The following is a 25,720-nucleotide window of genomic DNA, read 5'->3' as shown; positions in this document are numbered from 1 at the left end:
ATCATATTTTTTAACTTTTAAAAAGATTTTGAAGAACAACAGCCCGTGGGGTCTCTTTTGATCCCCCTTATGTATCCAAGGGGTTAATACTAAAGTGACATGGTTAAACCCATTAACGTTCAGACGGTTGAGAAGCAAAGACAGTATATGTCAATTAAAAGCGCCCTCTTCTGGGGAGCTTTGTCAGGGTTGCTGTCTATAAGTCCTTCAAAATAAACCGCTGTGTCTTGCGAGTACAGTATACAATCGCACGAGGTTTTTTTTTAAGGGTTATTGATCTATCTTCGTTATTCATTATCCATTATCCGTTATCGGTCAGTTCATAATACGCTACAAAGCCTAGGAGCCGGGACACTTACTCTCAGCCAAAAGGCCAAGCTAAGGTCCTAGCCCTAAAGCCTTGCTGCGATCATTGCGAATGCACCGTTCCCGGAGGTACTGCAATACCGGGCCGATGCGTGGAGTGGACAGAGCAAGCTCATATTCCATCTCATGGGGTTTTGGGGTTTTTAAGGGTTATTGATCTATCTTCGTTATTCATTATCCATTATCCGTTATCGATCAGTTCATAATACGCTACAAAGCCTAGGAGCCGGGACACTTACTCTCAGCCAAAAGGCCAAGCTAAGGTCCTAGCCCTTAAGCCTTGCTGCGATCATTGCGAATGCACCGTTCCCTCATATTCCATCTCATTACACTATCTTAGAACCACAATCGGCGACGTCACATCCAAATCTCGATCAGATTTCAGTTAATCATGCAGCCCTAGTAACCCGAAATTCAATTTTATCTCATTATCAAACTATTTTTATTCACGGTACCAGAGACGCTAGTCAGAGACAACTGAAAGTTGTCCTTAAAGATCTAATTAAACGGGAAAAAAGCACATCAAGGGAAACAACTCTTTGATGTGACTGATGACTTTGAAGGATATGAAATAAATACATTGTAAATTTTATGTTGGAGCTATCAAAAAAATGATTTGAATCGTGGCTGCGTCTATTTAAAAAGGTTCGTCACTTTTAATGCTTAGTTTGAGCTGAGAAAAGGTCAAACAAAATTTAATTTACAATTTCAAACAAAAATTAGGGGTGCATGTTGTATCCAAATAAACAGGGTATTTTCTTCACACCCTTTCCAACTTTAGGTCCTGGCCCATTTTCATGCCTGTCTCCTGCAGTCATTCTCATTTTTTTTCAGCGATATACCTTCTAAAAAAAATACCTAATTAGTACGTATGTATTACCTAACCAGCAGAACATATTTATCTGTTCGAGTTATATATATATACTAAAAATGATAAAAACAAAAACTTTTTTTACTCAATTAATTTGACTTTTGAATGTCTTTAAACTATTTCTAAATTGACTAATTGCAACAATGTGCTAATTTAAACGGACAGTGTTTATTATTTGACCACTAGATGTCACTGTATGATGTAGCGCAACCAAAAATGAGTGCAGAAAAGCACAAAGAAGAATACAAACTAGGGAGTCCCAAGGTGATCAAAATGCAACATTTTTCTTATCATTTTTTCATCCAGTCTCTTTGATATTTTTGAGTACCGGCAGCAACAAGATGGTGGACAATGATGTCAGGTCTGTTTAGATGAGGCTCATGTTATGTTAAATGATAGCGTTTATATTGACCTACGAGGATTTTAAAAATGCATGTCTACATGATAATGTATTTTTGATATATTTTAAAGTCAATATAGGATTTTTTTAAGTAATCAATTTTTTTGTGTGTGTGTGTGAATGGGTAAGTGTGAAGCACATTGTAAAGTGCGTTGGGAGATTTTTATTGACCTTGAAAAGTGCTATATAAATGCAGACCATTTTACCACTAACAGGCACTAGATAATACATGCTCCCCTTAGGTTTCTTTAATCTTACCATCATTTTAACTACTTAGTAATTAGGAATAAAACATAAACCCAGAAAAATGTTGAAAATATAAATGTTTAATTTTTAACAGTGAGGGTAAATTACTGATACGATGCAAAAAAGGTGGTATTGCAGTTAATTTAACTCATAAAAAGGACCAGTGATGTACAGTCAGGGGAGGTAAATGAGGCTGTGCTGTTAGCATGGAAATATAAAATTAAAGATATATTACATTTTTATACAATAATCCCTTGTTTTTCACGCGGCTGGCGTTCCAAAAGAGACCCACGATAGTCAAAATCCGCGAGCTAGAAACGTTCAATTATTACTTATTTATTATTTAATTTAATACTTTATTATACATTCAAACAAAAAACACCCATGTTTACAGGCTAAAGCATTTGTTTGGAAAAAATAAAAATAGTTTACTTACATTTTTACTGTCAATTAATGATTTTAAAACTAATCTTGCTGTTACATTGCACTACTGTATATGGTGCCACACAGGGTCAGGGACACTCTCCGCTTTTTACTTCAGATGATATTTCGTCACCATCATGTGGACGTTATGAGGAAACTAACGTCGCATAAAAAAAACTTTTACCCTCTTTTAGCATGTTGACGTGTCCATCTTTGGTGCTTTATTCAGTCCAGAGCATTTTATTGACATGGCTTTTATATAAACTTGAAATTGAAAAAAAGATTTTCTTGTATGTAATTCAGGTTCGTCAAGCTGTTTTACTTATGTGTAGAACTTAAACCACAATGTTATTGACGCACAGACAGACACTGGCAGAAAAGGGGTGGGTTGACTGTTTAGCCAATCAAAAAGCAGAACACAATGCATGTTGAAAATACGCAAAGTAGCAAAACCGTGAAAAGTAAAACGCAATACAAAGAGGGATTATTGTGTCTACTATATTTTCACGTCACTAATTTTAGCATTTTTTTTTTCAAAATCGCAACATTTTGACAAATTATGAATATTATTTTACAATTAGTACGTAACATTACTGTGCTGAGCTTCTGCAGATGCAGAGTGAGGCACGCAATTCTCTAGCCTCATGGCAGAGGGTGATAATGAAACCAAGGATTCTGATGTGACGCACACCTCAGCTCCAACCAATAAATAGAATTATTGATAACCTGAGCAAGCTAACGGCAAGTCAAGCCATCCAATATTTATTTTTCTTGTTGCAAGGACTTTTTTTTCATAATGGAGGTTTACCTTTGTATTGATGCTTTTATTTAAAATGAGCAATGCATAGATTTCCTTTATACAGTGGCTTGCGAATCTATTTGGCCCCCTTGAACTTTGTGACCTTTTGCCACATTTCAGACTTCAAACATCAAGATATAAAACTGTAATTTCTTGTGAAGCATCAACAATAAGTGGGACACAATCATGAAGTGGAACACATTTTATTGGATATTTAAAACTTTTTTAATAAATAATCAAAAAAGTGGGTGTGCAAAATTATTCAACTGGAATTCTTAAGCGTACCCTCAGGGGTTTGTGTGCTCCCCTGGGTGCACATACCCCCGTTTAAGAACTACTGCACTATTCCTGTTTCTGTTCACTGCACACAACTAAACAATGCTGGACCGCCTTACTGCAAAGTGGATACTTGGTTTATTTGCATGGGGAAGCTCAAGCTGGGCTGCGTGTGTCTTCAGCTGCCGAGTGTATATTTGCTTTGGCTCATGCTTGCCTCCAATAGTATGGTTCAAAGACACTGTCACCTTCTTTAATAAATCGGTTTCCTCTTAGGAGTCGGATTTCAGACCCCTACATGAGTACAATAAGCAGAATGCAATCAATTAGATAGCTCTGTTCAACCTTGCAGATTTTTTCAAACGTTCTATTAGTAGTTTACAGTAGGGCTGCACGATTATAAGTCAAGTCAAGTCATTTTTATTTGTATAGCCCTTAATCACAAAAAGTCTCAAATGGCTGCACAGGTTATTGCAAACCACAGACTATTATTGCAGACTATGATTACACCATCCCCTGGTCTAAAACCTACATGAGGGCAAAGAAAAACTAAAAAAAAAAATAACGGAAATAACTTAAGTCATTGCCTCTTTAATCCTTTAATATGGATTAAGTTGGTTCGGCCATGCAACAGTCCTGTCCGGAATGATGCAATGTTCAATAAAAAAACGAAAGCATTTACAAAAAAATTCCTTTCAGCCATCGTCTGATTCTTTGCTTACGTTGAGCTGGCTGAACTGGAAGTCCCGCGGTGAACCCGGAAGTAGTATTATTTTCAGGGTTGGGTAGGGTTACTTTAAATGGATTACTTTCAATTACTTTTGGATTACTCCAATACCAAATATGCTAATAAAAGACAAAATAAACTAAATATGAATAAAATTACGACTCACAACACGTGGTAAGCTTTCTCTCCTGGCTTTGATCTCTTTGATCTCCGGCAAAACTAACATAAAATGCGACAGAAACAAAATGACAATAAATCCAAACAGCTTGCCAATATCATTTTTGCCGTTCCATGTATTCCAAGCCTGCACAAAATTTAGTAATTTTATTCATATTCATTTATTTTGTCTTTTATTAGCATATTTGGTATTGGAGTAATCCAAAAGTAATTGAAAGTAATCCAGTTAAAGTAACCCTACCCAACCCTGATTATTTTGTCAATTTAGAGCTCAAATAAACACAAACTATCGATAAACACTTAATAATAAGCTTACATCTATTCTTATCCATGTATTACATTTTAAACACAGAAAAACAATCGCCCCCTTGCAACACAGGAACATATAAAATAATAAATACCAATACCATGAAAAAATGTTTTTTTACTGTAACAATTCAATGTTCAAACACCCATGTCAAACAGATTATGGTCTAGTACCGAGGTATTAATGTATTTCTGCTAAACTAGAAATTAAAGAAGTGGAGTCCAAAGAAGCCCTCGTTATACAAACACAGCATCTATTGATCTACTCACAATACATCAGAGTTCTGTCTACAAACAAATCATGTATTAAACTCCTTATTGGATTATCCACATCCACCGGCGTATGTAAATGCCAACTCGCGTCTCAACAAGGTAAATGTCAGCCAGCACCGACAATCAGCTGTTTAAACAGTGCCATTATTTCACTCAGGCCTTTTCAGACGATAAGATGTCTATTTTCATATTTTGGTGCAGAAGTACTGTAACTGGTAACAAACCATCCTGGTTAATCACTGTACTCCAATAACCTTACTAATTCATTAGTTATAAAAGAGGAAACTGTAATGTCAAACTAATTTATTTTGTGATGATTATCTTCATTTTGTTTAAAGAGGACCGTAAATATTGAATTTACCATGAGTTGAATCAAGTGTAACTCATAGTTGAGAACTGCATAACCAAACAAAAAAATAACACTCAATGCATACTGGTTGGATGCATAGTGAAGAGTGGATGGCAAGTCAATTGCATGGATTAAGTTTTTGGCATGCCCAATCTATAGAGAAAATTCAAGTTGTTAAATGCTTAATCACAATATACACTTATCTGATAGGTGTGTGTACCATAGTAAAGTAACAGTTAAGCACCTTTATTCCTACTGTCTAGAATGTTACATAGTAAAAGTAAATGTGTGCATCTGACTGATTTTTTTTTTATCCTATTACCTCTTACAGTCCCAGGGTTTGTCATTTGACCAGTTTAGTCCCTTTTGATTTAATACCTTGTGGCTTATTTATTGATTTTTATAGGATTCTACATTTTTGTCACATTAGGTTTTGTTTACAGGTGTACCATTTTTTTCAACCCTTACCTCTTTTACTTCCAATGTAATATCAATAATGAGTCCCATTGTATTGCCCAACACAGATAACATCCCATCCAATGTCATAAATGCTGTTGTTTGTAGTATTTTTTTTTTCAAATCCGAATTTGGCACTTAACAGTACGCATTTGGAGAATCATGTGTCCTAGAGTCAAATTAGATTAGTGTTATCAAATTTAATTTGAATTTAGGTTATGCGTGGTCAAAGCAAAGATGTCAATTTTTTTTAATATTTGTTTTGATTTCATAGTCTTTCTAAGCTACATGTATACGCTGCAAGATAGAAAAACAAGAACAGAAGCTGGATTGGATTACTTCAGAGCGCCAATACTGGTGATTTATAATTAAATTCAAATTGCTATCAATTTTGGAACAGGACACTCATTAATTTTTATTTTTACAAAATTAGGTATTGGGGCTGCACGATTTTGGAAAAAAACCTAATTGCCATTTTTCAGATGTGTATGGCAATTTCGATGCAATTTTCGATTTTAAAAGAAAAGTGCATTTCTCTGCTTGTTTAGTTTTTGGGAGAGCTTGTGACATGCAAACTTACCTCAGGATGACAGATTACAGAGTGTATACGACTGTGACAAAATAACAACAATACTGTATCTTTACAATTAAAAACAGAATTTCCGTTGATACATTTGTCTTGTTGTCATTATACAAAAGTAAAACAAAATTGGAGGGCTTCTTTCAGTGTAAGAAAGCGATTTAGACAGCGGCTGGCTCACTATATGCTACAGACACACTGTACCGCTACTTCTGCAAGGTTTCCGTGATGATGAAAATACAAGAGTCACGAATGTAGCGGTTGTCCACGAGTTGTAGCCCCAAGTCGTCCGTTTCATTCTGGCGTTGGTGACTAGCTACATTCGGCAATTCTATGTACTTATCTGACTTTCCTCCTAGTCCTATGTAATTGATAAATTCCTTTTTAATGTATCGAGGCGCTAAAGCTACGAGCTGTCGCATTTGTCTCGGTGCCCATTTGTGCAAGTGCTGTTTGACTAACTGACAGCTTACACCTAAAATGTGACAAATCTTGATTGACAAACACTCCTTCACTCAAGTAACAAACGGGAACTATAAATCCTTGAAAATAACGCAGTATTTTGCGATTACACTATCGCACTACGTCACATCGCAATATTGGTCAGATTTCGGTTAATCATTTAGCCCGGTTGGCTATCATTTCAAAATAACTAATTTAATAAGAGGTGCATTAAGGAGTCCAAGAACCATGGCTATGAACAGATCTGGATTATTGCGAGAAATATGTTCAAATCGTGCATTAGAGCATGCATTATGTCTATTGAAACTTGAAGATTCTGTGCATGACCTCTGAGACGTTTGAATGTTCAAATTCTGCTGCACACTATACCATGTCTATACTCTCTAAACTCTTGTGTCAAATGTCACACTTTGTCTAACATTTCTGACTTGTTTCTACTTCTGTCTTTGATTTTCCTCATGTGCTGCAGACGAGATACCTTCCAGCAATAAAATGTACCCACTACACAGAGAGAGGTACACTCACACACTTGTCTCTCAGCCATGCAGGGCAGGGATGGGCAGCAAGTGATCTGTAATAACCTACTCGAGTATCTTTATTCCCTCACTAACAGTGATTTTGAACATTACCTAACATTTAATTATGTTGTTTATCTAAGAGCCCGCAGAAAAGTTATCTTTTCTTGCTTTTAGTGTGGATTAAAAATACATTTGGATCATCATTTTTGTCAATCCTCTAAATAGTGCAGAGCCCAACTGCTTTTGAAATGATGTGTAAATTTCCAGAGAGAAAACATTTGCCATTTTTGGCACTGACGCCAATCACTGTACCCATCCCTACCTTTTCAAAATAATATCTCCTGCTAGCGTTTTAAATGTTTTTTTTTACTGCTGAGTGTGTTTTCTTTTGATGTAATTCTTCTTTTAGCCATTGAAACCATTGATGAGTTTAAACAAACCTCTATAGCAGGGGTGGAGAACACGTGGCTCTAGAGCCGCATGCGGCTCCTGGCCAATAAGAAAGCGGCTCTTTGCCTCATAGCCTCATCATATTTTCGATATTCTGTGGCTCTTAGCCTTGTTTTAATTTCATTTTTTTTTTTCATTCATTTTTTGTGTGTATTGAGGATGGGCACTTTGCTTGAAATCAACACAAGAACAATACTTGTTGTATTGTAAGGAGAGGGGTGTTTTATGGGAAATAATATGTTTTAAATTGTGAGTGTGTTTGTGTCTGTCTGTCTGTCATGGCCAGTCAGTGCGTGGTGTGGCTCTTTGACTCTCACAGTTAAAATTTTCAGCTCTTTGTGTCAAACTTGTCCGCCACCCCTGCTCTATAGTAACAATGCTTAGTCTTGAACTCAGATGTGGTATTTTTCTTGTTAGGGTATGCATGATGTAGATTTTTTTACATTAACATTTTTATCTGCATAGTGCACCTGTCAGTGTTGTAAAAGTGTATGTCACCTCATTACCATGTATTTGTGACAAAGTCATCGTATGATCATAGCTCAACTTAATAACCATATTGAGCCATCCTAGGATGCCCTTTCATTTACTGAACCTATTCAAGTGGATCTGTTTTGAAGATGTTGGGAACATCTAGACAGTTCTGAATGTCATAGATAGATAGATAGATACTTTATTCATCCCCGTAGGGAAATTCACACTTCCAGCAGTCTACCCCGTTGTTTAGTAACATATTAACATGATGCCCTAGGGGTGCTTGTAGCGGAGTGGATGACGTCACGCTAGTCCAAGTTCGACATCCCTGCGGCGGATGGAAATCTTTTCTTTGTGAAAATCCAGGGATACCCCACCTCGTGTTAGCAAGTCCGCCTTCTCTCCGATTCCCCCCGGCTTTCGTGTCTCTGTATAGCGGCGTTGAAGCCGGATAGCTCCGGGTAGCTCCGGGTGGCTACAAGTTAGCGTCCGGAATGCTAAACGTGAGCCACGTTTCCGCAAAACACAGCAACTGCGCTCCCTGTGCGCTTTGATGTTTTCCACCAGCACTCGATGATCTTATTTGGTCGTGAGTTCGCATTTACCATGATTACGGACGGTACCGAAGACTTATAACGCCGCTAGCCGCTTAGCTAGCTCCGGCTCTTCTTCCACGATAGGCCCCTTCATATGGTGGGCCACTAATCTTATTAGATTTATTTAGAATAGTGTGTGATCAGCCTTTGTCACTCAATGAATGGTCTGTCAACTACAAAAAAAACAGGTTGCAGGTCATACTCTGCAGCCAATGGCAAAGAGATACCAATGTGCAGTGAAGTTCCCCACCCCCTCCCTTAAATCTGCATGTTACAGATCAAAACATTCCCTGAATCATAAAATATGCATTGACTTTTCCTGCACTGTGAGTTTGAAATCCTATAATGTTTGGCTTTTTGGTGTAATGAAAGCATTGGAACACCCCTGATGATCAGGCTGTAGAAGATTCCATAAGGTTCCTTTCAGGATTGTTGGAAGGCACATTAGAGACCGAGAAAAAGTACTGTATTCTAGTCTAGGGGAATAACATCAAAGGAAAAACTTGCAGTAGTGTGTTTTTTCAAAAACATGACCCCAGGTTCATGATTTGTTAAACAAATTAAAACAAAAATGGATTTTTTTTAGATGTAAATTAAACCTTCACTTTTTATGACTAACTAAAAACTCTCCGCTCTTTGTTTTGGGGACAAATTTATATTAAAACAGGACCAGCTTTTTGTAATCCTTTGACAGTTTAAATCACTTCATTCATAGATATTAAGAATAAAAACTGCTACAAATCATCATTTATGCGTAAAATTAAATTTAGGAAACAGTTGTGTTTTTGCATTTGAGGATCATGTCAAAACCAAACCTTAGTGATGTTTGCTATGCAAAGAATAGTACAAATATTCAAGTTCACACCATGCTTTTGCAAATCTTTTTTACCTTTGATCAACAATATGGAAAAGTGCAGCAATTAGCATGCTTGCGTGGCTTTCCTCCGGGCGCTCAGGTTTCCTCCCACTTTCCAAAAACATGCATGTCAGCTTAATTGGCTGGTCCAAATTGACCCTGTGTGTGAATGAGTGAGTGAGTTGTCTGTCGATGTGTCCCCTGCGACTTGCTGGCAACCAGTTCAGGGTGTCACCTGCCCACTGCCGGAAGATAGCTGGATGGGCTCCAGCACCCCCGCGATCCTGCTAAGGATAAACGGTGCAGATAATGGATGGATGGATGGGCGGCAGTAGCTCAGGAGGCAGAGCGCTCGTCTTGGGATCAAGGGATCCCAGTTCGAATCCCGTCTCGTCCGTGTTGCATGTCGAAGTGTCCTTGGGTAAGACACTGAACCCCTAACACCCCCAATAAGCAGGTTAGCGTCTTACATGGCTGCAATACAAGGCCGCTATTGGAAAATGTGGAGCACATTGTAAAGCGCTTTGGGAAGTCATTGACTTAAAAAGCGCTATATAAATGCAGATCATCATGGGTAAAAGTCTGCATTTATCTAGCACTTTTTGTGTCACTGAAGACCTCAACAAAGCTCCTTACAATGCACTTCACACTTACCCATTCACACACACACTCACACACCAATCAAGTCATCCATGTAAGGCCACTACCTACTTATTAAGGGTTCAGTGTCTTGCCCAAGGATACTTTGATATTAAAATCGGAGGAGCTGGGTGTAGAAACTGCGACACTTTGGTCTAAAGATGAGCGCCCTACCTACTGGGCTACTGACAAAAGATTTTTATGTTGCTTCTTATGACTGAATGACTTTCACATGGGCTGCTTTTTTACACAGAGTCTTTTGTGTTCCCTTGTCTGCTAGAGTTCTAGCTGTTGTATGCAGTTTCTCCTTCGTTTTAAAAGATAATAGGGCAGGGAATATGTTTTCTGGCTGGCAAGGCATACAAATCTTTTATTTTGCTAAAAAATTTTTTGAAACCACAAAAAAACCTTGATAAAGAACAACTCTGTCTTAAATAACCGGGGTTGTCTCGTCTTCATAGACAAATGGTTAAAAGAGGACATACCGGTAAATATATCTCATTCAGTTGAATCCAAAAAGAATAAGCTTAAAAGGATAAGAAAATCATTCATGACATTAGAGCACTTTAAAAAAAAAAGATCTGACACTATTATTTGTAAATGTTTAAATGTAAAACTTATGCAGTAATTTTCATTTTTATGAAATAATGAGTCCCACATAATGTAGGTAATGAAGTGACAAATGTATGCTACTTATCATTTTTTAGTGTGCCCTCTTTGAGGTTGTTTAACGCCCACTCAACCAACTAACCCAAGGGTGAATTGGTATTGCAAAGATAAAGCACTGCATCTTTTGCCAACCTTGGAGAAGTTAAACAAATAACTCACTTCAGTTTATTGTGGGAGGGATATCAAAGTATTTAGGAAGCAAACATTTTGCAAGGGGTCTTCTTATTTCAATTTTCTAGTGCCCTGAAAATAACTATTTATTTTTAAATAATTTCACTTTTTGATGTTACTGTAAAACATTGAAGAATATTTGCAAAGAAATCCAGGTTTTTACTCCACATAAAATGGTGATCTTGAATAAAAAGTACTGACACTTACTTGAAAAAAAAATCTGGAAAATCTGGAAAAGAGCACAATGGCTGTTTTTTCTCATAACAAATATGGAAGGATATAAAACTAGTGATTAGGTTATCAATGTCTTTTCTTTTTCTTTTTAGATATATAGATAGATAGATAGATACTTTATTCATCCCCAGAGGGAAATCCACACTCCCAGCAGTATCCTTGAGTTGAAAAATAAAATAATAAAATAAAATGAATAAAATACAGAAATACCCAATATAACGTGTTGATATAGAGTATTTAAATAGTGCTACATAAAATACACACTGTAATAAAAATAGGGTAATATGCAATTGTGGGGGTGGGTTTTAATGTGGGCTTTTACCTCCCCCGGGTGGAGTTAAAGAGCCTCATGGCATGAGGAAGAAATGAACTCCTCAGTCTGTCCGTGGAACAAGACTGTGAAAGCAGTCTGTCGCTGAAGCTGTGCTTCTGTTTGGAGATGATGCTGTGTAGTGGATGTGATGAATTGTCCATGATTGACCACAGCTTTTCCAGTGCCCGTCTCTCAGTTGTCAGGCTGTCCTGCTCTGTGCCCACAACAGAGCCCGCTTTCCTTACCAGTTTATTAAGACGAGAGGCATCGTTCTTCTTAGCGCTGCCTCCCCAACACGCTGCCGCATAGAAGAGGGCGCTTGCCACAACAGTCTCATAGAACATTTGCAGGAGCTTTTTGCATATATATATATATATATATATATATATATATATATATATATATATATATATGCTTGTGTGGGTTTCCTCCGGTCACTCTGGTTTCCTCCCACATTCCAAAAACATGCTTGTCAGGTTAATTGGCCTGACCAAATTGTCCCTAGATGTTAATGAGCAAGCGAATTGTCTGTCCCTGTGTGCCCTGCGATTGGCTGGCTCCTAGTTTAGGGTGTCCCCTGCCCACTGCCCGAAGATAGCTGGGATGGGCTCCAGCACCCCAGCGACCCTACTGAGGATAAGCGGTGCAGATAATGGATGGATGGATATATATCTTTTTAATAAAAGCAGTTTATGAAACTTAAGCGAGGGGACTAACTTTACTAGACCCTGGTGGCCCACTAGAGGTACATGGTATGGGAAGCACTGCTGTCGAAAGATGTCTAATCATGTCTGAAACCAATGTGGTAATTACGAAATTGACTACCAACTAAATGTAAAATAATCCATGAAGCAATATGAGTTGAAAAGTTTGACTGAAGAATTATCAAATTCTTTGGGGGAAGAGTTTATTCAAGCCTTTGCTTTGATCTTTTATTCCTTTTTCTTTATGAATGTTGTGATAATTTTGTGCAGTGATAATTTGCTGCAATGTGACTGTTAAGTATCAAACTTCAGAAGAAAACAAACCAATGAAAGGTCACTTACTCTTGTTAAATGTCTTTCTCTGGATGAGAGTTCAACAAGTCACGGAATGTCGTTTTGACAGTGATCTTGTCTGACACCAATATCCACAATTATACTTTAACACAGTAACAAAGTGAAATTGGCCTGGAGCCATTGTATGTCACAGTCATTGAGTCTATCAATTTGCAGCCATTGAACAGACTCTACTCATTAGCCTACATTTTTTCTCCCATCAAATAACATAAATGTCACAAACTCAAGGCAACATTTTAAATCTATTGCCCAGGAAGTAAAGTACAACTGTATTTTTAAAAAAGTCGGTCAAGCGGTGATAACTTGTGGATGTCTCCAAAGAACAGCAAATCAAAATAGTACGTTTACACTGCAGCAAAGCAGTACCAAGCAAATGGAGCAGCGTGTTTAAATAATCATAAGTGAACATGTTTGCGACCCCTTTAATTACTGAGCTGTAATCTGCATGGACTCACTGTGCACTTATGCATGGGTGAGCAGCAACGAGCGTGCATGATGCTCTGGTTGGAGGAACAGAACGGATGTATGTATGACCTGGAAAAGATGGTAACTGATCGATTCAGATGACCTGTCAGAATTGAGGCCCCAGGCTCACAGTGTGGAGTAGAAAGAACCCCATTGTGAAAACCAAAAGTTAACAGAAAAACAGCAGCAGTTTTTTTCCTTGTCCGTTTTTCTTCTTTTTAAAAAGTTCCCGAAAGCAAAAACACTTCACAATTATAAGGAAATTGTTTGCAATGAGCTGTAAAGTACGTGAAACCACAATTTTTGTATTAGATAGGCTCCTGGAAAACAGTTGAGCTGCTGCATTGTTTGCTCATCCTTATTTCAGATGGGGAGGGACTTAAATCCTTGTTAAATCTGCTTGTTTCATCAAACCTGCTTGTGATGATTTCTCCCTGAGCTGATTAGCTCGAGAGGCTTTTCAAAAGGCAACTACAAGCCAAGCGAAATAATCGAGAAAAATTCCAGTCCCATTGCGATCGGCTATGACAAGGCAGAGATGATGAAGTGTCAATCATTACATTCAGATAAGGGGACAATAGAGTGGAGATTCCGTTTAAATCTTGTTGCCTGGGATAATAAATTCAGTTCATCTTATTTTCTTTTGTCTGTTATTCAGCCAGCTAATTGGTTTTACAGAAGAAATTGAAACACTGTATGATTGTTTAATTTGATTCACTATGACAATTAGGGATACCATCGTCTCTGTCAATTTGGCGTATCTCTCCAGGACTTCTGTAGTTCCTTGATCGCTTTGATGGAAGAGAGTCAGAGACATCTTTATTAATTATTAACAAAAAACAATGGTTGTAGCTGTGTATAATGTGCATAATCCACCGTATTTCCACGACCATGGGGCGCACAGTGTTAAAGTGCACAGTCTCCGTAGCTGGTTCTCTGTTTTTATTTAACACATACACAGGACACACCACACTATAAGGCATAGGTGACCTCTGCTGCAGCCACCTTACAGGAATACGTATAAAGGTTCGAAGGGGTAGCATGTGAGAGTTTCACGTAGTTGCAGCAGTAGGCCGGACGTACAGTTGGCTATTATTTTTTCAGCCGTCGCCGCCTCAGTTTCTTCCCGGTCCCGATAACAATCCACGTAGCACCCGGTGCCTATCGGCATTTTGTTGCGCTCTTCTGACTTTGTCAGATTTCATTGATGAATTTCTTTTCGATGTAACGAGACACTAAAATACTAGCTGTCCTTGTTCTCCTCAGTTTGTTTTGGGTGGACCCATTGACTTGTGTGCCCACCCTCCTCTTTGATTGACAGCATACACCAGCCTATCACAGTCGTGCACACAGACGGTCACTTCCACAACACACGCACGCACACACACACACACAAAGCCCTCTGCCACCTGTCCCAGTCATAGCATATGCGGTGTGTTGTCTGCTGCACATTACAATGCACAGTGAAAATCTGTGGAGTATAAAAAACATAAAAAGTGAACAGCAATACAGTGAGGCATTACTGTACTTTTAAGATAATAGTTACACCAATATTATTAACAAAATTCCCAGGGTTTCCCACTGAAAACCAGACTGGGAATGTAATTCGACCAGGGTAAAAAAATGGTTAACTGGAACTAAGCGTAGCTAAACTATAAATGGAATATGGAATAGCCTATTTGTCACTCGGTGTGATGACTTCTAAAGGTCTCTTATTTCTGGGTGTAAAAAGGTGGTAGTTTGTCAATTGTAGGTAGTGGTTCAGAAGTCAATTCAGATCCTAATTGGGGGGGGGAGCAACAAAAACCTGGTGGCCCACCATCATACAAGGCACTGGGAGAAACCCTGAAACATGTCTTGTGATGCAATTAAATTATTAGGATCAATTAAAGCTCTTCATCAGACAAGACCATATAAAACCGACTCAGAAATTATGACTTGCTGTGGTAGTTAAACATCAAACCTCCCATCAAATCATTTTCGGCCTAATAAAGTCTTTAAGTTCAACTTCCCTTCCTCCTATCTGCGGGATTGATCTCTTTTTTTCGTGTTCATCTGGCCCCCCGTAATGCAGACAACCACCATGTCTAGCTACTCTGAGCTCATTCGAAACGAATGTGCTTCTAACCCCTTTTCTAAGGACAAACTTGGGTGCAAACGGTGGAAACTTGGGAGAAGTTTCATTCCCCTAAATAAGTGTGGGAATACTTTGAGCTTTGACGAAATGGCTGAGTGCCTTAAATAAGTCCACAAAACATATGTTGAGCTGTTAGGATGAACTCAGATATGCCATTAAAGGCTGAAACTATGAGACATTGAACACAGATACACTGCTTTTCCTGAATCTCCTGAACGCTGAGTGGTATTCAAAAAGACCATTCCTTTCCAATTATGCACAGAATGTGTTGTGTTTCTCCTCATAATCATGCAAACATTCTGTGTGCCGGGGGACTCGTGAAATTTTGTCTCAAAGTTGACAGATTTTCGTATCCTTTAGAGCTGTCACGTCATTGATGAACACAAGACTTTTAAAATGGCAAATCCCATTAACACTACACATGGAAGCAGATTTGGACTCCCTTAATGACCATTTATGGTAGTCCAAAGTGGAACGCTTTAAACATTTGCGAACTACAGTATTGTGTAATGTCCAACCAAGGCCTGTTAGGCAGTGTTTTGGCTACACTTGTTTTCCACCAACACTTATTTTTATCAGTTACACATGACAGAAGTCAGGATGGCATGGTGGTTAGCATCCAGTTCCAGGGTTCAATTCCATCTAGCGCAATTTTCCCGTGCGAAGTCTTCATGTTCTCTCCGTACCTGTGCGGGTTTCCTCTGGGCCTTCCGGTTTCCTTCCACATTCCAAAAACCATGCATTTAGGGTTAATTGGACAATCCAAATTGTGCCTAGGTTTTAATGAGGGGGTGAGTTGTCTGTCTTCGGTGCCCTGTGACTGTCTGGCGACCAGCACAGGGTGTCCCCTGCTCAATGCCCAAAGTTGGTTGTGATATGCTCCGGCACCCCTGTGACCTGAGTGAGGATATGCTGCGCAGAAAATGGATGGATGGATGACTTAAGTGTCTATCTTCTTCAAGTGTTAACCGACAATTAGTGCTGAATGATATGGTAAACGATGTAAATCGTGTATTTTTTTAAAAATATAATCACAAGCTCAATGCTAATTTTCTAAATTATAAACGTTTTCCTATCATTTTGAACTTAAAGGGAGAAATATACATTAAGCCAACTACAGTCCACTCAACAAATTTTAATTTCAAATGTGCAGTCATGCAAATTTCTACAAAATGTGCATGAAATTTAACATGAACCCCAAGTTGAATGAAATCAAACTACTCCTACTTACTGCACTTTAGCAGACACTGCATTCTATCTACCAAAACGTCTCATTTAATTTGTTTAATAATGATACTAATATTAATACATTGTATTTATAGGCACCTCTTTTTGTTGGCATTTAGTTAACTATTTTCGTTGTAATCTGCTCCCACTATATGGTTCCACATTATCTATTAATTATTTTAAGAGTCATGTTTTTCATAAAGCTTGTAGTTACCCAACCTCTCAAGATACTCGCAAAGAGGCATTTAGTGCTCCTAAGGTTTTGTCCATTATATACTTTATAGACTTCCAGATCTCGTAAGCTGAGCTTTGGTGCGCTTCTACTAGCTAACTTTTAAGATTGGATCCACAGTTGCTTTAATGAAACTAGGGACGTGGTGATCTTATTTTGTCAAGCTCTCAGTTGACTTAATTGTTGAATACATTATGGAGTGAGTGTGATAGTGTAATGCTGTGTTTTTCAACTTTTTTTTAGCCCAGGCGGTGCCGTTGCATCACCGGTAAAACTTAATCCTAATGAACGATAGCTTTCGCTAGACCACACTCGCAAACAAATTGCCTAATTTCCTACAGAACAGTACGACAATGATTTACTGGTGCAATGCATGTAAATGCAATAACATTTCAATTAGAGCCACCCTGTCGTAGCTGAATTCATTTTTAAGACAAAAAAACATAATGGAACCAAATAAGGACAAAACCTAATGACTCAATCACCAAATCTCAACAGAATAGAATGGACCTAAAAAAATAGACAATCAAGCAATCTTGCAGTTTTTTTAACGATCACAATTTTTTTTAATCTCCAATCGTTGCAATCTCATCATATCACCAATTCCTTACGGCAAACTCTACTCTTGGGTGTCTTGGCTCTGCTGCTTTTGTCTTTTAATGCAGCTTCAGCAACAATGTCTATTGTTTGTATGCAAATGTTGGGTAATTTCGAGCAAATCCACACGGAAGAATGCTTCCTATAATTACTGCCGACCCATAGAAAAGAAGTTTCTTCATGAGATCAATGCTTTTGTTGGCCCACATTACCATTATTAAGATCCTAGAAGTGGAAATACGAAAGTTGTTACTGCATACCGTAAATTAATTGAACCTATAAAAAATGGTGAAATATTGCTTTCAGGCTGTTTCACTACTGTTCCCTATTGAATTAAAATTGTCTTTATTTTAATTGATAACGACGTAAACATTGTTCATGACATTTGACATGGCACCCCAAGATAAACACGTAATAAAGACTTAAAAGAGAAAAATAAAATAATAAGAATGTCCAAACATTTTTACAAAGTATTTGAAGAGGAAGGCCGTGATTGACATGGATGGATGGTGTTCTGAGTGCACTGCATGAAAAATGTCTGAATGTAATGGAAGCTAGAGCTCTTGCTTGTGATAAGAATGAGTGGAGAGGTGTTGTGAAAGGATAGTGGGATGTTTGGACGTGTTGTAAGGGATGGGCAGGGCACCTGTATGATGCGGCAGGGGTAAACCAGTGAAAGCTGTCGGGAACTGCTGTTGAACAGAAGAGTGTGAGTGACATGGCCGCTTTCATGTGTCCTGTTTCATCTGGAGGGACGAAAGCATGACCAACTTGGGTGCCGAGGTGCTTTACTCTTTTGGGTGTTTGGGCATTTGGGTTGGCCATGGTCAAATTTTTGTGTTTTTTTTTGCTACTTTTTTCCCTTTTTTTCTTTGTTTTTGTTTATGTGTTTGTCTTGCTGTCGGTCACCCCTCTCGTGGGATATGGCCAGGGTAGATAGATAGATTGCTTAAAGCCCGGCTTAAAATGGAAGGGCATCGACATAGTGCAATAAAAATAGTGTAATAGCATTTGGCACGGAAAAAATTCCAAGTTGATGAGCTACGGATTCCAATTTTCCAATGCCTAGGCTTTTTTAGGGTGGTGATGGCCCTAGGAAAAAAAGTCACCACTGCCTCAGTTTGACCACAATCCTTCCGAGACAAAACTTTTGAACACAAATTTACATTAATCTACCGGTAATCTGATTTAGGGTGAATTGCTCTTAATTATTATGGAAAATGATCCTACTGATATTTTGTTTTCATACAGATTCCAATTCCAAATGCGATATCCCCCCAAAGGCAAAAGTTTAATTTATAGTACATATTGTTACATGTATTTTCAGCATTTACAAGATTGTGATTTGCACGTACAGTGTATTGCATCATACTTTACATGCATCTGTAATATTATTGATTTTCTAAAAAAAAAAAAAAAAACAACAGAGATTTAGGAATAAATACATTTATATATCTTTCCCTTTGCCTCTATTGTCTGTCAAGAGTTTTGTCTTGCTCATTAGCATTGTATAGCGTTATGTCCTTTTTAGGGCATGTGAATGAACTGGGTCATTAATATCCAATATTCATGTATTTTAAAGGGAACAACCCATCTTCAGCGCCCGAGCTCATGTATTCCAGATCGACCCTGCTACAAAACGCAACTGGCTTCCGGCCAGCAAGCACGCAGTCACTGTGTCCTTCTTCTATGACGCCAACCGAAACGTCTACCGCATCATCAGTGTTGGTGGGACTAAAGTGAGTGAGACACCATTTGTTTTCATATGCCGGAGCCATCAAGAATACATTTGAAAGGACATCATAGATATTATGAGCGTTTCAGAGGGGGTTGCTCGAGCGATCTGAGAAAGCATCTTGGTCTCTATAATAAAGCAGCACAAGAGCTTTGACTCACACAGACAAAGTTTGATAGTATTTGTTTAAATCACTGTGATTGATTTAAAGCACTGGAGAATTGTATCTGCACTTTTTCTGTGTTAAGCATGGGTCCTCCTTATGGTTCCCTAAAAAGCTTTTAGTGACAGACTGGCATTTTGTTGGAATAATCCTCTTGCTTTAGACGGTTCACTTGACAATTGTAGTAAATGTATCTGTTACAAGCTTAATCACTTAGCTCGTTTTCTGGATGGTTGAGTGATGTAACACCAGTTTTGTTTCTTGATTTATTTTTTTTGTAGTTTGAGTTTTTGGATTTACAGATCTGTCCCAAATGGCATGCACAACACACGTGTGTATGAACTTTCTATTAGGATAATATTTATCGGTTCCACTTGTCAGTGTAATGCAAACTGTCTCAGAGAATGTGAACATCATAGATAGGTTTAAGTTTTAACCAATTGTATTTTCACCTATAAAGCTACTTCATGTTCATTTTCTTCCCTTTATGGTGATAGGCTATCATCAACAGCACCATTACCCCCAACATGACCTTCACCAAAACCTCCCAAAAGTTTGGTCAATGGGCTGATAGCCGAGCTAACACCGTTTATGGTTTGGGCTTCTCCACTGAGCAGCAACTGCAACAGGTAAAAATGAAAACAATACTTTTATTAATCAGTTTTGAAAAGTAAAATATATAAGGAAAGGTTAATGACTTAAATTTCTGTCACTGCACAGTCATGAATCCTCTAATGTCAACAACTTGTTTGCCCGTTTTATAAATCTTGCGGTATTGTTACATTTTATGCAGTGTACTGGATCCATTGTTGACATATAGGCATATGTAGCTTTATTCCTTAAGCGTTTCTTGTCTAAACTGACCCGTCAGAGCTGCAGACTGCCGATGATAGTGACTGTAAATTTACTGCTTGATTGTGCCGTTGCAAATAAACAACTACTGTTGCCGAATATGAACAGTACATGTTACTCTGGAGCTGCACTCTTTTTGGTGATGGGTCAATTATTACCAGTAAATACAACGGATGTTCATCTGCCATTCTATTCTGTTAAAAAACAAATGACTTTTATGTCAATTATTATGTAAAGAAAGCTGCTGCTTGTGAAGCAACAGAATTAGTTATTATTGATTTTTCCGTCCCATATATGCAGCTGTTTTGCTCACTTGTTAAACTTCAGTTTGCAGAACAATTTAAAGAAGTGAAGGAGGCAGCCCGGCTTGCCAGAGAGAAATCCCAGGAGAGGTTTGAATTGTCCAATCCAGCTCTCAACATCGCAGCCCCACAGGTGAAGCATTTAACACCAAGGCATGATGGTTTTGTTGTTTTCCCAATGTAACATTGGTAGACTTGTACAGTACGTATTCAATTATGCTCAATTTAGATTTTTAATTTGCTACTGACTGGGTAAAATATAAAATGCGAGGAAAAATAAGGGAATTATATCTTCGTTAATTCAATAGAATACAACAACAAAATAGTTCTCTTTTGCATGTCCTATATAGTTGTGCTAGCACATCAAAATAAAATGTTCTTAGTCATTTCATAAATGTATTCATGAAATTGCGTTTGTGATCAAGTTCCTTTTTCAAAAGTCAGAGCCAAGACGGCGTTGATTATACATTTACTGTATGTGGGGTTTTCTCAATGGGTACACTATATCCTTTGCTCCATATTTTGCTTGTAAGACACTAAGAAAGAGACACACGTGCTGTATTTGTACGGGTCATTTTTCGGTTATGTTTGGCAAGACAAGGTGGCAAGAGTACTGTACCCCCGGGATGCGCGCAATTCAACTGGCCAATATTTACCCAGTGTTTGGCCTGACCATGTTCCATCTGTGATTGTGAAAGGGACTGTCCTTTTTTTAACAGTCTGTAAACTGGGAATCAAAATTTAGCACAGGGAGAAACTTCGCTGAAGGTCTTTTAAAAGGGATGGGAACTGCCCAGGCTGACTGAAAGTATGATAAAGGGAGAAAAAGCATCTGATTAATCTATCATTAAAGGTAAGTGTGGCTGCTGTTTGGGGAAAAATGACGAGGTTTTAACCTGGCAACATCAGTTAATTGTATGCTGGTAGGCTTAACGTATTATTTCGTATTATTGGTTTGGAGATGCTCAAAGTTTGTAAAATCTGTCGGGAAAAAGGGGTGGTACAACAAAAATGTTCATGCGTGGAAACTCATCTTTAAACTATACATGTCACAGACCAGAAACAGACACAGGACCCAGTAGCGTTTGTTTACTCAGTTTTATTGATAAAGAGGGAGAGTAGGACTTGCCTCCATGATCCGATGGTTGACGGACAAGGGTAGCAGGTGGCTGGAAACGCGGAAGTGGCACTTCCGTGTCGAGCGAGGATGATCGTAGATTTGCAGGAATACTAGTCGTTAGCCGGGACGGGAGAGCAAGGGCGTTATCGAGTTCGGAAACGAGGTCGGCAACAGGTGTCAGGCAGGTAGCGGGGCAAAACAGGTCGGATGTCGGGATGGCAGAACAGGGAAGAATCGGGTCCAGAAACAGGTCGGCAACGGGTATCAAGCAGAGGAAAACAGGGCAGGAAAAATGTCTGAAAGTGTGAGCTTGCCTAGCTGGGAGCATCGGTTTGCAACGATCTGACGGCGTCCTCTTGAAAGCCGGGGGTTTAAAAAGAGTCTCTTAGCCAATCAGCTCTCAGAAATGTTGGCGCCAATTGGCAGTCACAGGTGCCTTGAATAGGGAATCATGACAATAAAGAAAGCTGAGATACTTTGATATTTTGTCCTGGAATATTTTAACAGACAATTATAGAAAAGTGAGTATACAATATTTGCAAACAACAGAAATAACATTAAGGCTTTGTGTGGGTGTTTGAAATCCTTGAAAATGCTTGAATTTTAATGTTGCATTTTCAAAGATTGAAAAATTTTAGTTGAATTGCTCGTAAATGTTTAAAATTGTTGCCATGTTTCTCAACACGTCTGCTTAAAAGTGCCGCTGACACTACTTTCTGGTGGCTATGCTTTGCCGTTGCATTTCTTCTTTTAGACTTCTTGTGATTTTTGGCTATTCAAACAAACATGACGTGACTTCCATCGTGATTAACAGCCACTGGTATTAGTTTGACAGATAAGACATTTTGTGATGTGAGTTGGAAATGAATTTTCTGTCCTTGCGTGTCTACTTTTGCATTGAAAAACTGCAGAGTGATGGAGCTGTGTGTGCGAGCTCGATCAAGCTGCACATTCAAAACGCATCTTTTTGCATGAATAAACATCAAAACAATTAATTATTTAACACCTCATGGCAAAGAGATCAAGAATTGAGCAGATGGATTGATGATATTAGGATTTAAGTATTAGCTCGAGGAAAATTGGAAACAGGAAGCCATAGGAGAAAGTTCACAGATATGGACCAACAAACCTCAACACCTATTATTTTTTATGAAACATTGTCCATTGAAAATGTGGTGTAAATTAAGAGTTGTAACCTTCTGAAAATCCACAAAATAATTTGTATCTTTAACAAACTCCAAGCAATTTAATTCTATAAAACTGGAGGATTCATTGAGACATTTTGCGAATGTAAACATGGAGAATGTATTCTGCTGTTTATAATCAAATAGGAATTGGAAATTAGATCCTGTTCTAAATGACCCTACTTAGATTAATTAATGTTGAGAACATTTTTACATATATTTGTAAACTCTGACCAAAAAACAGTGTGTGATTTGACTGGTGCATCTGTGGTTCATGGGCATCCATGTTTCTTTCTCCATCCCAACGATCGCGCAATTTAGTTGCGAATGCCAGTTCGGATGCCTTTTAATATCTAAATTAGCAGCCATTTTCAGCTATTTTCTTACCAATGTTGTACCTAAATTGGTTTTCAACTTACCCTTGATCCTATTTACCGATACTGATGGTATTGTACGATAGAAATAATTGAATTAATAAAATAACTTGTAGAAAATAGAAAAATTTGTATAGCTGTCTTATTTTATTTTCCACTTCAATCAGGCTTAGAGATGTACTGTTATGAGCAGATGTGTACACAGCTGCTTCTGGAAAAAAATAAGCAGTGAAGGGTAATGTTTCTAATGGTCAAAAATAAATATTATGATTGAACTGAGCATAAATAAAAGACATTTTGAACAACTGTTTGCTTAAAGCAGAATCCGAGTTGGATATTTCAAAGTGTTCTGGGGGGATAGCAGTTAAACCTTAAATGATCTTATTATGTAATTATGGGGGCAGCATGGCGGCGCAGTGGTTAGCGCGTGTGCGGCACACTTCTGAGGTCATGAGATCGAACCTTCCTGTGTGGAGTTTGTATGTTCTCCCCGTGCTTGTGTGGGTTTCTTCCCGGCACTCCTGTTTCCTTCCACATTCCAAAGACATGCATGCCAGCTTAATTGGCCGGTCCAAATTGAGTGAGCGAGTTGTCTGTCTCTGCCCTGCGATTGGCTGGCAACCAGTTCAGGGTGTTCCCTGCCCACTGCCTGAAGATAGCTGGGATGGGCTCCAGCACCCCCGCGACCCTACTGAGGGTAAGCGGTGCAGATGATGGATGGATGAATAGAATTATGGTGGAAGAAATAATTAGCACAGACACACACCTCTTTTTATCCATTTGAGTAATTTTTTGACTTATATCACCACCTACTATCAACAAAAATTTAATTCACAGTGCTTGTGGGCACCACATCTTCCTCTGCTTTTGATGCTGGACCAGTCAAGCTCATGGATATTTTTACATTATTTTCAGTCAAAAGCGCGTTGACGGGTTTTTGGGTAAAATTTGAATACTGTGTTTTCTGGACGATAGGTCGCGCCGGAGTACAGGTCGCTCCAGCCAAAATATGCAGAATTAAGAGGGAAAAACGTATGCAAGTCGCACTGCAGCATAAGTTGCATTTTTGTGATAAATTTATTTGATTAAACCATTAAACACATGCATGTCATCTTGAAAGGCAGTTTAAAATAAGAGAGCAACCGTCTGAATATGTTCTTACGGTATGTGAACGTTACATGATTGACATGCCTGTTAATTTCAGTAACGACATAATATACTAAGGGTTATTCACATAAATAGCAGAGAAGACACGCGTAACAAACTAACATTTTCTTTCCAAATCAATAAATCCAATGACATAATTATCATTTGTGTCACTGTCAAGGTAAACAATCAAACCGCTTCCGTCAGATTCATAGTCACTTCAGCTGTATATTTCACTATTTCTAGCTCGTAATCTTCAGAATAGGATTTTCTTTTCGGTGCCATTTTTTTCTGTTGGTTTTATAAATTAAAAATCCTTTTTGAGCAAGTTAACATTACTTACTTTTTAAAAATGATGCTCTGTCCATTGAACGTTTGTTTCTGAATTAGTAAGAAAAGGTAGTATCATTTCGCCAAAGTAAATATTTTTAACATGCTCAAAAGTGATTTCTATATAAGGTGCTAGCGATACAGTACACATTGTTATGGTTACACACGAACCAGTAGAAGCTGGATTTCTTCTCTGGTGTGGGTGCCGGGAGACCTCTCACAGCGCCACGCGGCGGAAAGAAGCACTACAGTACTGTCCCCTACTCGGAAAAAGGTGCACACAATACCAAATCTAACTTACAGCAATGTCCAGATATTTTTCGACATCCCAAAAAAATGATCATATCTACCGTTTTGCGTAATTCGAATGTTCGTAGGTAGGGCAGCGTCTGTACTCACGTAAAACCATTGATACCATGCTTTACCGATCAAGCTACTGTGTGTGTGTTGTGCCATTTGGACCCCAGGTGACTCAAGTTAAGCCTTGCATAGACTAATGCTTAAAGCCGTGATGAATAAATGATGCTGGCTTGTGGTCTCGTTGAAGCTCAGAATGTGTAGACAAGAGTTTTGGAGAAGCTCACAGAGCAAAATGGACTGAGGCTCAAATAAATAAGTAAATAGTATAATGTACTTGAAAAAAGGAAGTGCAGACACATCATGATAAAAGCTCCTTGGAAAGCAACTTCATGGTTAAAATCTGTCAGCTCAGATTGCAAAACTGCTCAGAAAATGTTTTACATTATTTTAGGTTCTTATTCAAATGCAAGGCTATCAACACCTTTGCTACTTTCCAAAGTTATTTTGTGTTAGTCTGTGTATTATTGCTCTATAATTTCACTGTCACAATTTTATTTTGCTTCAAGCTTGAGAAATGAATAAAATGCAAAATTTATGACTGCCACACCTACTCCCACTCAGCCAGCTTGAGTAGGAGTTTGACATTTTTTACTTCAGTTCTTCCCCATCCAGCAATCGCATAACTTTTTTCTTTCTTTCTTCTTGCTCTCCTTTTCCTGATACACCATGTGGGCACCTCGCAGCTGTCTCAGGTATGCGAAAGGTCACTCAAACTCTTGAGGCAAAAGTGTGCAGGGTTTTTTATTATTCTTTGTCATTCATCTCTGTGTTGCATGGATAATGTCACTCAATAATTAATATGCAGTC

The 25,720-nt window shown here is 38.3% G+C and overlaps 1 protein-coding gene and 1 pseudogene across 4 annotated transcripts in view; one reads left to right on the top strand and one right to left on the bottom strand.

Moving 5' to 3' along the window:
- LOC148355348 (homer protein homolog 3-like) overlaps positions 1-25,720 on the top strand; it is a 69,208-nt gene that overhangs the window by 3,716 nt on the left and 39,772 nt on the right. For 2 of the 4 annotated variants that reach the window (XM_088349704.1, XM_088349705.1), the window contains exons 2-4: positions 18,930-19,086; positions 19,743-19,874; positions 20,425-20,532. In XM_088349704.1, the coding sequence (XP_088205830.1) occupies positions 18,930-19,086; positions 19,743-19,874; positions 20,425-20,532 (397 nt within the window). Of the gene's footprint in view, positions 1-7,180; positions 7,227-18,929; positions 19,087-19,742; positions 19,875-20,424; positions 20,533-25,720 lie in introns of all 4 variants that reach the window. The other 2 variants (XM_088349703.1, XM_088349706.1) reach the window with 2 other exon arrangements.
- Positions 414-631, bottom strand: LOC148355350 (U2 spliceosomal RNA; annotated as a pseudogene).

The sequence above is a fragment of the Urocampus carinirostris genome, chromosome 12, assembly GCF_059441175.1.
Source record: "Urocampus carinirostris isolate Australia breed hairy pipefish chromosome 12, RoL_Ucar_1.0, whole genome shotgun sequence".
In the NCBI taxonomy this organism is placed as follows: Eukaryota; Metazoa; Chordata; class Actinopteri; order Syngnathiformes; family Syngnathidae; genus Urocampus; species Urocampus carinirostris.
The sequence above is the reverse complement of the archived record's forward strand: the minus strand, read 5'-3'. Positions and strand labels throughout refer to the sequence as shown.